The sequence below is a fragment of the Pithys albifrons genome, chromosome 2, assembly GCF_047495875.1.
Source record: "Pithys albifrons albifrons isolate INPA30051 chromosome 2, PitAlb_v1, whole genome shotgun sequence".
NCBI lineage: Eukaryota > Metazoa > Chordata > Aves > Passeriformes > Thamnophilidae > Pithys > Pithys albifrons.
The window spans coordinates 120,008,219-120,023,006 of record NC_092459.1 but is presented as its reverse complement, the minus strand read 5'-3'; the positions used below and the strand labels follow the sequence as shown (position 1 = coordinate 120,023,006).

General features: G+C 49.1%; 1 protein-coding gene across 12 annotated transcripts in view; it reads left to right on the top strand.

Moving 5' to 3' along the window:
• The window catches only part of HMBOX1 (homeobox containing 1), a 124,710-nt gene that overhangs the window by 78,692 nt on the left and 31,230 nt on the right, over positions 1–14,788 (top strand). For all 12 annotated transcript variants that reach the window (XM_071547615.1, XM_071547622.1, XM_071547626.1 and 9 more), the window contains 2 exons: positions 5,190–5,300; positions 12,975–13,128. In XM_071547615.1, coding sequence (XP_071403716.1) covers positions 5,190–5,300; positions 12,975–13,128 — 265 coding nt within the window. The remainder of the gene's footprint in view (positions 1–5,189; positions 5,301–12,974; positions 13,129–14,788) is intronic.

Below are 14,788 nucleotides of genomic sequence, written 5' to 3'. Positions count from 1 at the left end.
CTGTTTCTTTCCAATTTTTTCCATTTTCCATTTTTCCCTGCCTTTTTTCCCATTTTTTCCCATTTTCCCCCCATTTTTTCCCTGCCTTTTTTCCCATTTTACGCATTTTTCCCCCATTTCCCCCCCTTTTTTTTCCATTTTTCTCTGCCTTTTTTCCCATTTTTTCCCATTTTTCCCCCCATTTTCCCCCCCCTTTTTTTCCATTTTTTCCCCATTTTTTCCCTGTGGCTCATCCCTGCCCATTTTATTTTACATCATGACAATAAGCCTGAAGTTCTTCTCTTACAATGCGAATGGTTTGCCTTAATTCTTAACTACTTTGTTGAGTGCAACAAATGGATGTGTAACTGCATCTCTGGGCGTGGAGAGGGAGAGGGAAAATGTGTGTTTGTATTCCAAAGACTGTGTTGTTATCCCAGAATCCCAGATTGTTCTGAGCTGGAAGGACCCACAGGGATCATCGAGTCCAACTCTCAAGTCAATGGCCCACCCAGGGGATTGAACCCCTGACCTTGGCCTTGTTACAGCCACGTTTTAACCAACTGAGCCAATCTCAGGGAGAGGAGCTTCCCATAGAGGCTCATCTTAGAATCTTAGAATGGATTGGGTTGGAAAAGCCCTCTGAGATCATCAAGTCCAACCCTTGGTCCAACTCCAGTCCCTTTATCAGATCATGGCACTCAGTGCCACGGCCAAGCTCAGGTTAAAAACCTCCAGGGATGGGGAATCCATCCCCTCTCTGGGCAGCCCATTCCAATCCCTGAGCACTCTCTCTGCAAAGGATTTTTTCCTGATCTCCAACTTCAATTTCCCCTGGCAGAGCTTGAGCCCATCGTGCCCCCTTGTCCTATTGCTGAGTGCCTGGGAGAAGAGACCAACCCCCAGCTGGCCACAACTTCCCTTCAGGCAGTTCCAGACAGTGCTGAGGTCACCTCTGAGCCTCCTCTTCTCCAGGCTAAACACCCCCAGCTCCCTCAGCCTCTCCCCACAGCACTTGTGCTCCAGTCCCTTCTCCAGCCTCGTTGCTCTTCTCTGGAGCTTTCCCTTCTCCACCTGAACACCCTCAGCTCTCCCAGCCCATCGTCCCTCTCCAGCATTCCTGGAGCCCCTTTGGGCACTGGAAGGGGCTCTCGGGTCTCCCTGGAGCTTTCCTTTCTTCAGCTGAACCCTCTCAGGTCTTCACAGAATCCTAGAATGGATTGGGTTGGAAAAGCCCTCTGAGATCATCAAGTCCAACCCTTGGTCCAACTCCAGTCCCTTTACCAGATCATGGCACTCAGTGCCACGGCCAAGCTCAGCTGAAAAACCTCCAGGGATGGGGAATCCACCCCCTCTCTGGGCAGCCCATTCCAATCCCTGAGCACTCTCTCTGCAAAGAAGTTTTTTCTGCTCTCCAACTTCAATTTCCCCTGGCAGAGCTTGAGCCCATCGTGCCCCCTTGTCCTATTGCTGAGTGCCTGGGAGAAGAGACCAACCCCCAGCTGGCCACAACTTCCCTTCAGGCAGTTCCAGACAGTGCTGAGGTCACAGCTGGTGGGTTTTCTCCTCCCACCCTGAGCCTCCTGCCCTGGGTTTCCTGCTCTTGGCATTTGGCCTTTGGGAACTCTCCCTGGTCCCTCCTGACTCCTGTCCCTTCAGCCACAGAAATTCCACCCCCATCCCACTCAGCTCCAGGATGTTTTCCCACAGTGGTCAGGGGAACATTGGAAGGTGTCCCTTTGGACAGAGGGAGGGCTGAACTAATTGCAGAGTTATGATCTTGTTGTTAAACCAAATCAGTGGAATCCAGGTAGGTCTTTGCAGCTGGTTTGGATCATCCTCTGGGGGAGGAGATCCTGTGCCAGGTCTCTCCATTCCAGAGTTTTTTATTCCTGCTGAGTGACTTGTGTGTCCTTCAGGTGTCTCCACCATCCCATTCAGCTCCCAGAGAATGCCTGGAAAGCACTTTAAGTTTGTTAAAAAACAGTTTAGAGGCAATAAGTGATCCCAAATGGCATCATCTCAGTGTTCACAGGCTCAGTCTGACTGCTAAAAATGTGCTGTAAATAGTTACCTAAACCAAGAGGAAAATCAAAGAATTATCTTCTAATCTCCAGCCCTTGTGCCCCAGGAAGAGGCAAGAAAGAAAAGAAAAATGTGGGATGGAGAAGAAGGATAATGGCAGAGGAACCTGGAGCTGAAGGTTCAAGGCAGAACAATATTATAGTCTGTATAAAATTACCAGAAACTCTACAAGTCATTTAGATAATGAATCTGCCAGGAAAAATTAAACCTGGAAGACATTCCATGGTGCACTGAGAGGAGAGGGAAGGTTGGAAAAACAGCACCAGGGTATGAAATGGTGACTTGGAAATAAAGCAATGATTGATAAGAAGCAAAAACTTAACATAGCACTTCTTAGTGCTGCTCCTAAAAACAGGAGCTGCTTTTTATAGAAACTTTTTTTAAATGGTGTCTGTAATAAGAGAAACAAGAAGCACTTGGGCTGGGCTCTGTATAAATAATCTCCTCCTGATAAGAGAAATGACAGGATAAACAGGAGCTAATAATAGTTCCTGTGGAATTTCCCATATCTGGGATTTGGAGCTCCTTTCCCCAGGAGGGGCAGGTTTTATCAGCCACAATTTGGGCTGCAATTTGCTTTGATTGCCCCCAGAATCGTGTCTGGGCACCAAGAAAAAAAAGGAGAAAGGAATAAAGGAAAACTTGTTCAAAGCCCACCTTTATTTTCCTGCAGAGCAGAAATTTGAATTGAGATTTTTTAAAAACCCTAAACCATTAAAAAACAAACCAAAAAGCAACAATAAAATGCAGAGGTCTTTTTTTTTTTTGTTTTTAGATACACACAGAGCTTTGCAGGGTGAAGTCCTGCTCCTCTTCCCAACAATTCTGCTGGTACAGCCCAGCCCTGTCCTGTTCCTTGGTGGGAACTGGTGTGGCCTCCCCAGGAGTTTCTGGAGTTTGATGTGGAATCTCCAGGAGTTCCTTTCCATGATGCCACACACAGAACACCCAGAGCAGGGCAGGGGCACTGCTGGAACCAATGAAATCCCTAAAAATTTGGAACCTGCACCCAGGGATGCTGAGCAAGTGCAGATACAAAACAAAACTTAACTAGTTGCACTGTGTGAAGAGAATTGAGAAAATCACTGAACTGTTGATCACCTGAAACTGGATTTTCAAAAAAAAAAAAATTCCTTCCTTTATCTTTTTTTTTAAGAACAGAGGGTGAGATTTGTTGTTGGATGATTTTGATCTTTGCAGGCTTTCTGTAAACAAGCTCTGCTGATCTCCTGCAGTGCTGGGGGTCCTTGGCAGGCACGTTTGCTCTGGAGCTGGGGCTGTGCTTACAAAGGGAGGCATTAAAACACAGGCAGGTGCTGCTTCTGGGGCTCTGACGTGTTCCAGGTGCCTCTGGAAAAGCTCTTGGGAAAGGAACATGAAAGGGATGCAGAGCAGAGTCACAGAACAAACCTGAGGAGGTGAAAACCAGCGCCCAAAATTCGCTGAGTTGCAGCGCTGAGGGTTGGGGGAGATTTGGGCTCCTGTGCCTGTGCCTGTGCCTGTCCTTATCCCTGTCCTTGTGCCTGTCTCTGTCCCTGTGCCTGTGCCTGTCCCTGTGCCTATCCCTATCCCTATCCCTATCCCTATCCCTATCCCTGTCCCCGTCCCTGTGCCTGTCCCCGTCCCTGTGCCTGTCCCTGTCCCTGTGCCTGTCCCTGTCCCCATCCCTGTCCCCGTCCCTGACCCCGTCCCTGTGCCTGTCCCTGTGCCTGTCCCTGTGCCTGTGCCTGTGCCTGTCCCTGTCCCCGTCCCTGTCCCTGTTCCTGTTCCTGTGCCTGTGCCTATCCCTGTCCTTATCCCTGTCCCTGTGCCTGTCCCTGTCCCTGTGCCTGTCCCTGTCCCTGTGCCTGTCCCTGTCCTTGTGCCTGTCCCTGTCCTTATCCCTGTCCCTGTGCCTGTGCCTGTCCCTGTCCCTGTACCTGTCCCCATCCCTGTCCCTGTCCTCATCCCCGTCCCTATCCCTTCCTTGTCCCTATCCCTGTCCCTATCCTTGTGCCTGTCCCTATACTTGTCCCTCACCCTCTCCCTGTCCCTCTCCCTGTCCCTGTCCCTGTCCCTCTCCCTGTCCCTGTCCTTGTCCCTCTCCCTGTCCCTGTCCCTCTCCCTCTCCCTCTCCCTGTCCCAGCTGTGTAAAACCCACTGGAGCTTCAGGAAACTCTGATGTGACAACTTGAGGGAGTTGTTTTTTACCCAAAAGGAGTGAAGGGTGGCTTTGGCTTTGGCTTTGGCTTTGGCTTTGGCTTTGGCTTTGGCTTTGGCTTTGAGTTTGGCTTTGGCTTTGGCTTTGGGTTAGGACTTGGCTTTGGCTTTGGGTTAGGATTTGGCTTTGGGTTTGGCTTTGGATTTGAGTTTGGCTTTGGCTTTGGCTTTGGGTTAGGACTTGGCTTTGGGTTTGGCTTTGGCTTTGGCTTTGGCTTTGGCTTTGGGTTAGGACACTGCCCTGGGCTGTGGGATCTCCTGGCTCAGTCCTGCCCATGACCTTGAGCCTGCCAAGCTGTGGCAATGCAGTTTTGGTGTCCCTGAGTGAGCTGAGGGAGGTGCAGGAAATTCTGTGCCATTTGCAGCAGCAGCTTTTGGAACTGTGAGGACTCAGAGATTGTCCAGCCTGAAGAGCAGAAGGCTCTGGGGTCACCTCACTGTGGTGTTGAAGGAGCCTGGAAGAAGGATGGGCACCAAGTTGGCATGGCCTGTTGTGACAAGGAGTGATGTTTTTAACCTGAAGGAGGATCAGTTTAGCTTAGAGAAAATCATAGAATCACAGAGTCATAGAATGGATTGGGTTGGAAAAGACCTGAGATCATCAAGTCCAACCCTTGGTCCAACTCCAAGAAGAGGTTCAAGAATCAGGGAAGTCATGGACAATCCCAAGTCCAATTTGGCTTCCCCCTTTGTGCCTCTTTAACCTGTGGGTGGGTTGGGCACATTCCAGGATGCTCCTGGAGGGAGGAAGGACCAAAAACCAGGGAGAACTTCAGGCTCTTTGGGATGGAGTGTGGAGGTTTCATCTCTGCTCCTCCTGCGAGTTCCTGGGCTTTGGGGGACAAACCCACGCTAAAATGTTTTATTAATGACAAGTTTTCTCTCTCTGTTTTTTTATTTTTGTATGTTCTGTCCTGTTTTTCCAGGAATCAGCCAGAGCAGGATCTCCCATTGGCTGTTGCAACAGGGCTCGGACCTGAGTGAGCAGAAGAAAAGGGCATTTTACAGATGGTACCAACTTGAGAAGACAAATCCTGGTAAACAAATGCAGCCTAAACCTCTCCTGCTCTTTATCATAGAATCACAGAATGGATTGGGTTGGGAAAAGACCCCCGAGATCATCGAGTCCAACCCTTGGTCCAACTCCAGCCCCTTTACCAGATCATGGCACTCAGTGCCACGGCCAAGCTCAGCTGAAAAACCTCCAGGGATGGGGAATCCACCCCCTCTCTGGGCAGCCCATTCCAATCCCTGAGCACTCTCTCTGCAAAGGATTTTTTTCTCATCTCCAACTTCAATTTCCCCTGGCAGAGCTTGAGCCCATCGTGCCCCCTTGTCCTATTGCTGAGTGCCTGGGAGAAGAGACCAACCCCCACCTGGCCAGAACTTCCCTTCAGGCAGTTCCAGACAGTGCTGAGGTCACCTCTGAGCCTCCTCTTCTCCAGGCTAAACACCCCCAGCTCCCTCAGCCTCTCCCCACAGCACTTGTGCTCCAGTTCCTTCTCCAGCCTCGTTGCTCTTCTCTGGCCCCGCTCCAGCCCCTCAATCTCTTGCCTCAACTCAGGGGCCCAGAACTGAACACAACACTCAAGGTGTGGCCTCCCCAAGGCAGAGTCCAGGGGAAGGGTCACTGCCCTGGGCCTGCTGGCCACGCTACTTTGGATCCAGGCCAGGATCCCCTTGGCCTTCTTGGCCACCTGGGCACACTGGTGGCTCCTGTTGAGCTTCCTGTCCCTCAGTCCCCCCAGGTCCCTCTGCCTGGCTGCTCTCCAGCCACTCTGTGCCCAGCCTGGAGCGCTGCAGGGGGTTGGGGTGGCCAAAGGGCAGGACCTGCACTTGGCCTTGTTGAACCTCATCCCATTGGAATCAGCCCATCCCTCCAGCCTGTCCAGATCCCTCTGCAGAGCCCTCCTGCCCTCCAGCCTGTCCAGATCCTTCTCCAGATCTCTCCAGCCTGTCCAGATCCTTCTCCAGGTCTCTCCAGCCTGTCCAGATCCCTCTGCAGGTCCCTCCTGCCTTCCAGCAGGTCGACACTCCCTCCCACCTTGGTGTCATCAGCAAAGGACAGGATCCTTTATTTATGGGACAGGAACCTTTAGTCTGTGTTTGATGATTCAATCCTTGGGCTGGGGGGCTCCAGAGATGCCCCTTGGGCTGGTTTAATGAGTGAGGCCCCTGCTGAGGCTCTTCAGAATGAACAAATAAAGAACATTAATAATTGCTAAATAATAGAAAATTGCAGCAAAAAGTGCCCAGTTTGTCAGGAAGGATCTTTGGGATAACTTCAGAGATTCTGGGGTTGCATCTTGAGCTCCTGGATGGGATTCTGTTGGTTCCAGTGATAAACTAAAGATGTGTCTTTCAAGTCCCACCTCCCTCTCCAAATCTCCAAATAGATCTTGCATAAAAAAAGAGAAATAAAGCTCCTCATTATCTTTAAGTAACCAGCAATCTTCAGCATCACAGTTGAATTAATTTCCTCACATTGTTCTTCTGCACAGATTTGGTTTGACCACAATTCTTTCTTTTTTTTTTTCTTTCTTCCCCTTGTTGTAAAGATCCAAATATTTACATTTCATTTCCTTTCAACAATGGCACCATTAAATTAAACTCTGTAATTGTTTTAAGGAGTTTAAAACTCAGGCTCTCTAATGTGAACTTGGCTTTGACAGACAGGGTTCTATTAAGAAAAATTCCAGTGGAAAGAGAGTTTTAGAACTCCTGTTTGATGTGTGAGCTGGAAATCCAGAGGCTCCCCTTGGCCTGGGAACGTTGGGATTGGACTCTCCACAGTAACTCCAGACATTTCCCTTTGGGAGAAGGTGTTGCCTCCAAAGTAGTGGAGAAAAGTAGAATTTTTTTGGGGATAAAACCACCAAAGTTCTCTCCAGATGGAACCTGTGGAGTGGATATATTTATATATAGTATATTTAGTATTTTTATTTCTATCAATATATTTTTATATATAGTATGTTTAGTATATTTTATTTACATTTCTATATTCAGTATCTTTATATATTTATATTTATAGTATACTTTATTTATATTTATATATTTATTATATTTTTATATTTATATATTTCATATATTTTTATATATATGGTATATTTAGTATATTTTATTTATATTTATATTATTTAATACCTTAATTTATATATATATATTATATTTAGTATATTTCATTTTTATTTATATATTTAGTATCTTTATATTTATATATTTATATATCGTATATTTAGTATATTTTACTTATATTTATATATTTAGTATCCTTATTTATGTTTATATATTTATATATAGTATATTTAGTATATTTTATTTATATTTATATATTTATATATAGTATATTTAGTATATTTTATTTATATATTTATATATAGTATATTTAGTATATTTTATTTATATTTATATATTTATATATAGTATATTTAGTATATTTTATTTATATATTTATATATAGTATATTTAGTATATTTTATTTATATTTATATATTTATATATAGTATATTTAGTATATTTTATTTATATTTATATACTTAGTATCTTTATATATTTAGTATCTTTATTTATATTTATATCTAGTATATTTAGTTTATTTTATTTATATATTTAGTCTCTTTATTTATATTTATATATCAAGTATATATTTCAGAAGTATATGAGTGCACCCAGTCCTGCAGTGTCCTATTTTTCCCAGAGCCCAAGGCTTTTAAATAACTAAATATTTCTTTTTAAATGGGTTGGCCTGGCACGGGCTCTTGGGCAAAGTGGGAAGTTTTTTCTGGAGTAACTTTGACTCATCTCTGGCCTCTTACCCTGCCAAGCGAAGTTGGCACCCACAGGGGGTGTGCTGAGGGTACAGGTGGGCACAGGCTGCTCCCATTGGGCTGGGGGTTTATTTCTGCCAGCCCTGTGTGGCAGGATGGTGGGCACCGTGGGCAGAACCAGGTGCTGGTGCTGCTTGAACAGAAGGGAAAAGGGAGGTGCTTTTCATCAAGCTGTGGCATCTCTGGTGATATTCCCAAAGCAATTCCTTTTCAGCCTGTCCTGGCTGTCCCAAGGTGCTTTGCACTGGGAATGGATTGTTGGTGAGGTGTTATTGCAAAGTTCCTGCTCCTCTGATCCCTTCCAGGAGAGAACCTTTGGTTGTGCTGATCCAAACCTGCCCTGGCACAGGGACCTGAGAGGTGTTCATGGTGTGGGCTGCAAATACAGGGAGACATTTGTCCTTCCCAGGGCAGGGGAGAGGAGATGTTGGTGCCAGGCCCTGCCAGGACAAGGCTCCTCAGAGCTGAGAGGTACCTGGAGCTCAGAGGGACCACCCTATGGATTGCCCCTCTGGAAGGGCCTCTGTGGGGCACCTGGTGTGGGTCAGCAAAGGCATGAGATGTTGTGCTGGGTTAAAGGTAAAAACCAGGAGGAGAAATGAACCCACCACAAAAGAGATTCTAAGTCAGAGTTACAATTTAATACCAATATTCCAATCAATGCAATGGCCCAAAGAGCAATTGGGTTTAACCCCCAAAGCCCAGCAGTGTAACCCACCCCCTGGGGCACAAACACAGGGGGGTTTGGTGGCCCCTGTGCTGAGCCCCACGTGGTTCCTCCGAGGGCAAAGGCAAAGGAAGGGACAAAGCTGTTGGTGCAGATGATGGCACAGTCTGGGGGAGAGGGGTGGGCTCCTCCTGTGCAGGGTCTGCTCCTCCTCTGGATGCCAGGAGTGGTGCCAGAGGTGGCCAAAGGCCAAGATTGCATCCCCTGAGGTTTGGGTGGGAGCCCCCAGTGCCTCCCCCAGGGCAGGGAGTTCCAGCCTGGGGGATGTGACTGTGTGAGCCAAGGGGGGATTTTGGACTGGTTGGTGGCCCCTGAGCAGAGCTGAGCCCTGAGGTGGGTGTGGAGGTGCCAAGGAGTCCCTGGAGGGGAGTTGTCCCAGCTCTTCTCTGCCAGGCTTCTTTCCCAGGCAGCTCCCAGGCTGAGGGGTGGGGTGTGCCCTGGGCAGCTGCTGCCAATGGGCCATTGTTGCCAGTGTGTGGGCAATGGTTGGAGGGTGGAGAATGCCCAGCTTTGGTCACCCCCACCCAGGGATAAACTGGTCCCACCTGCTGGACTGGGACAGATGCTCCTACAGCATCTCCCTTTTTTCAGGACAGGGTCTGGGATGTGCCAGGAGAAGGCAGCCCTTCTCCAGGAGGAATTCTGAACGTGGAGAGAGCTGCATTTCAGCTGGGGGGCACCACTCTTGCCTCCTCTCCCCAAAACTCACCTGGAGCATCCACAAAGCCCTGCCCTGCATTTGAGAGAGCTCAGGTGTGCACAGAGAGAGCCCAGCACTGGCAGGGAGGGAGAGATGCTGCTTTCCCTGTCTCCCTGGGAAGAAAACTCTTCCCAGACACTTCACCTCTGCACACCTGAGAGTCTGTGACTCTTTGATGCATGTGCTGAGATGAAAATCTCCTACTGTGTTTTCTCTGCTCTGGAGAGAAGTTTCACTTCTTCTTAAGAGCTGTTTGAGGGTTTATAAAAAGATTCTGAACTGGGAACTGGGATGTAACTTGGTAAGTCATAAAGAAGTGGAGTTGGGTGGTGAGAAGGTTGTGATGTAGTGTTGGAAGAGCAGAAGGAACAAGGTGCTCATGGCATAGTGAAGGATGAAGAAAAGCTTTATAGTTACATTACCAAATGTGGCAGCAGAGCCTGCCAAAAATCCAGGATGGTTTGGGATTCAGATCATCCTATTCTATCCCCTGCCATGGGCAGGGACACCTCCCACTGTCCCACATTGCTCCAGCCTGGCCTGGGACACTCCCAGGGATCCAGGATCAGCCACAGCTCCTCTGAGAAGTCCAGCCCAGCCCCTCCCCACCCTCCCAGCCAGCAATTCCTTCCCAGTATCCCCTTTCCCAGCCCTGCCCTCTGGCACTGGGAAGCCATTCCCTGTGTCCTGTCCCTCCAGCCCTTGGCCCCAGTCCCTCTCCACCTCTCCTGGAGCCTCTTCAGGCTCTGGAATGGGTTCTCAGGTCTCCCTGGATCCTTCTCCTCTCCAGGTGACCCCCCCAGCTCTCCCAGCCTGGCTCCAGCCCAGAGGGGCTCCAGCCCTGGAGCATCCCATGTTCACTTTTTACATCCAAGCCCATTTTGGGTCTCTTTGCATTCAGATCCCTCCATCTCTGTGTGTGGTACTTGCTGTAATTCTCAGCATCTTCCTCTCTTATCTGCTGCTGATATTGATGTTACCCCATAGAAAAGAGAAACAGGGAAATGGATCTGGCAGGGCTACTAAACAAAAAAAAAGTGTGTTATATTCAGTCCATGAACATATCAGTGGCAGCAGCAGCAAATTTATGCTTTCAATGCAGATTTTTTTTCAACCTCTGTCTGAAAAAGCTGGAAATTTAATGGAAGGACTCAGAGTCTCTTGGTGTTGGGAATCACTGATATTCCCACACCCTCCCTGTGAAATAAAACCTTCAGGTAGGGAAAGTTTATTGCTAAGACAGTGCAGGCAAAGTTAATTTGATTTCTTGTCCTTCCCTGTCTCTTTTAATTTTTTTTTTAATTTTAAGGGCTTTTTTATTTGTTTTTAAATTTTTGGAGTGTTTTTAAAGCCTGGAACTCGATACCAGCCCAACCCCCTGAAGTGTTGCAAGTAGCAGAAAGAGAAGATAAGAAGGCACTGCTGGAAATATTCCATGTTTTAGGAAAACCAAGGGATCTGGGTGGGCTCCTGGGTGAGAGGCACAGAGTTTGGGGCTCCACTTCCTGCAGGCTCCTCCTTGGGAATGTTTGGGAATCGTTTGGAGCTGCTCTGCCTGGCACAGAGGCAGCCCTGGCAGTGAGGGAAGGGCATTCCTGGAAGGGAGAACAGCCAAGTGGCTGCACAGCTCATTTCTTGCTTTGCAGCTTTTTAGCAGGGATTTGTTTATTGGGGGAACTCTGCAGTTTCCTTGTCCCTTCTGCTCTGTTGTACATGAGAGGAGCAGTGTTGGTTCACTCCCAAAGTGTGTTTTGCTGATTAAATCCCAGCCCAGAGGGGTTTGCTGACACAAATCCATGAGCAGATCCATCCAGGGCAGGAATTCCTCTGGATGGAGGTGGGGATTTATCTTCCTTACAACTTCTTTTCCTTGCTGTTCTGCACATGAGAAAAGCTCTTCCTTCCCAGTGGGGAAGTCTCTGAGTACAGAGCTGTCCCTCAGAGCATTCCCTGCTCTCCATCCTCCTGTCCTGTGCCAGCTCCTCATCCTCACCAAGGGATGGATGGACCATCCATCTCCCAGTGGGTCTGGATTTATCTTGATTTATGAACTGAGAGGCTCTTCTAGAAGGAACCAGGGGGATTTCAAAGGGGCCTTTCCTGATGGAATTTTGCCAAGTTCTGTCTCCTGCTTGATGCTTTCCAGCTCAGACTTATTAAAAGGAGAAATGAATCCCTGGAAGGGGAACAGGAGAGGGAAGTTGGGATGTTGAGCTGCTCTCAGTGACTTTTCCAAGCACCCCTGAGCCCCTGTTTGCACAGGTTGTGCTTCCATTGGGGGAGCTGCTTCAAGTCTTCACTCAGCTCTTTGGACACCTGAAATCCTTTGGGATAAGTTTCCACTTTGCTTCCTGAACCTGCTGGATAATGAAACAGAAACTGTTGTTTCCCTTTTTGTGACAGAGGAGGTGGCAGCAGAGCCTGAATAAATCCCAGCTGACTCTTTCTGCAGGGCCCTTTTCCTCATGGTGAAGACAGAGCAGCTTTTCTGGAAAGCCTCTCAGCTCAGTTATATCCCACTCTGTGCTGGTTTAAAGGTGAACCAGGAGGAGAAATGAACCCACCACAAAAGAGATTCTAAGTCAGAGTTACAATTTAATACCAATATTCCAATCAATGCAATGGCCCAAAGAGCAATTGGGTTTAACCCCCAAAGCCCAGCAGTGTAACCCACCCCCTGGGGCACAAACACAGGGGGGTTTGGTGGCCCCTGTGCTGAGCCCCACGTGGTTCCCCCGAGTGCAAAGGCAAAGGAAGGGACAAAGCTGTTGGTGCAGATGATGGCACAGTCTGGGGGAGAGGGGTGGGCTCCTCCTGTGCAGGGTCTGCTCCTCCTCTGGATGCCAGGAGTGGTGCCAGAGGTGGCCAAAGGCCAAGATTGCATCCCCTGAGGTTTGGGTGGGAGCCCCCAGTGGCTCCCCCAGGGCAGGGAGTTCCAGCCTGGGGGATGTGACTGTGTGAGCCAGGGGGGATTTTGGACTGGTTGGTGGCCCCTGAGCAGAGCTGAGCCCTGAGGTGGGTGTGGAGGTGCCAAGGAGTCCCTGGAGGGGAGTTGTCCCAGCTCTTCTCTGCCAGGCTTCTTTCCCAGGCAGCTCCCAGGCTGAGGGGTGGGGTGTGCCCTGGGCAGCTGCTGCCAATGGGCCATTGTTGCCAGTTGGTGGGCAATGGCTGGAGGGTGGAGAATGCCCAGCTTTGGTCACCCCCACCCAGGGATGAACTGGTCCCACCTGCTCAACTGGGACACACTCACACCTCTCTGGCTTGGAGTTTGGGGATGGGAATTCCAACTCTTTGTGGATCTTTCAGGTGTCTCTGGTTGACAGTGCTTTACTTTTTGACTTGAATGGTTTCACCACCTGTGTTGTCTTCTGTTTTTTTTTTTTTCCACTAGCAGGAGTGAGAGGATGGGCATGACTTTTAACCCCCTGGGCAACAACACAGTGTTTGTCATTCCCAGGGGCCACACTAAGCATGAGACCTGCTCCCATGCCAGTGGAGGAGCCAGAGTGGAGACAGACACCTCCCCCAGTCACAGCTACCTCTGGGACCTTCAGGCTACGGCGGGGCAGTCGCTTCACGTGGAGGAAGGAGTGCCTGGCAGTCATGGAAAGGTATGTCCCTCTGGGGAGAAGCCAGTACAAGTGACCTTGTCCCTGCTCTGGTGGGCACCACTGGGGTTTTCATGGCTGTGTTTCAGCATCGTGTTTGTGGTTGATTCTGGAGTGCAGAAGAAGCTGTTTTACCTCTTGTGTGGGTGTGTTTTAGTAGCATTGTGGTTGTAATTAATTCTAGGGAGCTCAGGAAGCTGTTTCAACTCTTGTGTTGTATAAAAAAATTGTAGCACTGCTCTGGACAGTCTCTTTTTGTGTTTTTTGTAGCCCCCAGGACATCATGTCTGTAGGTGGGTCTGAGTGTTGCTGTTCAGCTCTTCACCTTCTTTTGCAGAGCCCTTTCCATGTAGCCTAGTGCAGGTCTCTTGGTGGGGTTCTGCCCTCTCTTCCCATCCTGCATTCCTGATATCCCACCCCCTGATGTTTCCTCACATTGCATCCTGGTGTTTCCGTGTCCATCCCGGTGTTTCAGAGGGTCCATCCCGGTGTTTCAGAGGGTCCATCCCGGTGTTTCAGAGAGTCCATCCCCCTGTTTCAGAGAGTCCATCCCCCTGTTTCAGAGAGTCCATCCCAGTGTTTCAGAGAGTCCATCCCAGTGTTTCAGAGAGTCCATCCCAGTGTTTCAGAGAGTCCATCCGGGTGTTTCTGTGTCCATCCCGGTGTTTCAGAGAGTCCATCCCGGTGTTTCAGAGGGTCCATCCCGGTGTTTCAGAGGGTCCATCCCGGTGTTTCAGAGAGTCCATCCCGGTGTTTCAGAGAGTCCATGCCGGTGTTTCAGAGGGTCCGTCCCGGTGTTTCAGAGGGTCCGTCCCGGTGTTTCAGAGAGTCCGTCCCGGTGTTTCAGAGAGTCCGTCCCGGTGTTTCAGAGAGTCCGTCTCGGTGTTTCAGAGAGTCCATCCTTCCATTGGTGTTTCAGAGAGTCCATCCCCGTGTTTCAGAGTCAATCTTAGTGTTTCAGAGAGTCCATGCCGGTGTTTCAGAGAGTCCATCCTTCCATTGATGTTTCGGAGAGTCCATGCCGGTGTTTCAGAGAGTCCATCCTTCCATTGGTGTTTCAGAGTCCATCCCGGTGTTTCAGAGTCCATGCCGGTGTTTCAGAGAGTCCATCCTTCCATTGGTGTTTCAGAGAGTCCATCCCGGTGTTTCAGGGTCCATCCTGGCCTTTCAGCAGCGCTCTAATTGCTCAAGATGCCCAACTTTGCTGCCTAACAAGGATCAGATTCCTGGTCCAAAAAGGCTCTTAGAACCCTTTGCCATGAGCTGGGAGCAGCAAAGTGGAGCTTTCAAACCCAGATGCAGAGTGGGGGGATGATCATTAGAGCTCCCAGCCTGGGCATGCTTTGCCTTTCCCTGTCTCACAGTCTGGCCCTTTGTGGGTCATGTTGGACAGTGGGACAGGTCAGTGAACTCAGGTGGAGTTTGGGGATGAATTCTTGTGTCTGTTCAGGGCTAAATGGCTGGGGAGAGTTTGCTCCCCTCCAGGAGCAGCAGAAGGATCCTCCTTTCCATGGAAGCACAGGATGGATCACTCTGTGTGTGCTGCACTCCGGGTGTCAGATCTGTAGGAGGTGCTTTCACCATTTCTATAATGCTCCTCTTCCCTCTTGCTTGCACAAAGGGCTTTGGGAACGGGTTGGGAGCAGGAACTGAGGCTGAACCA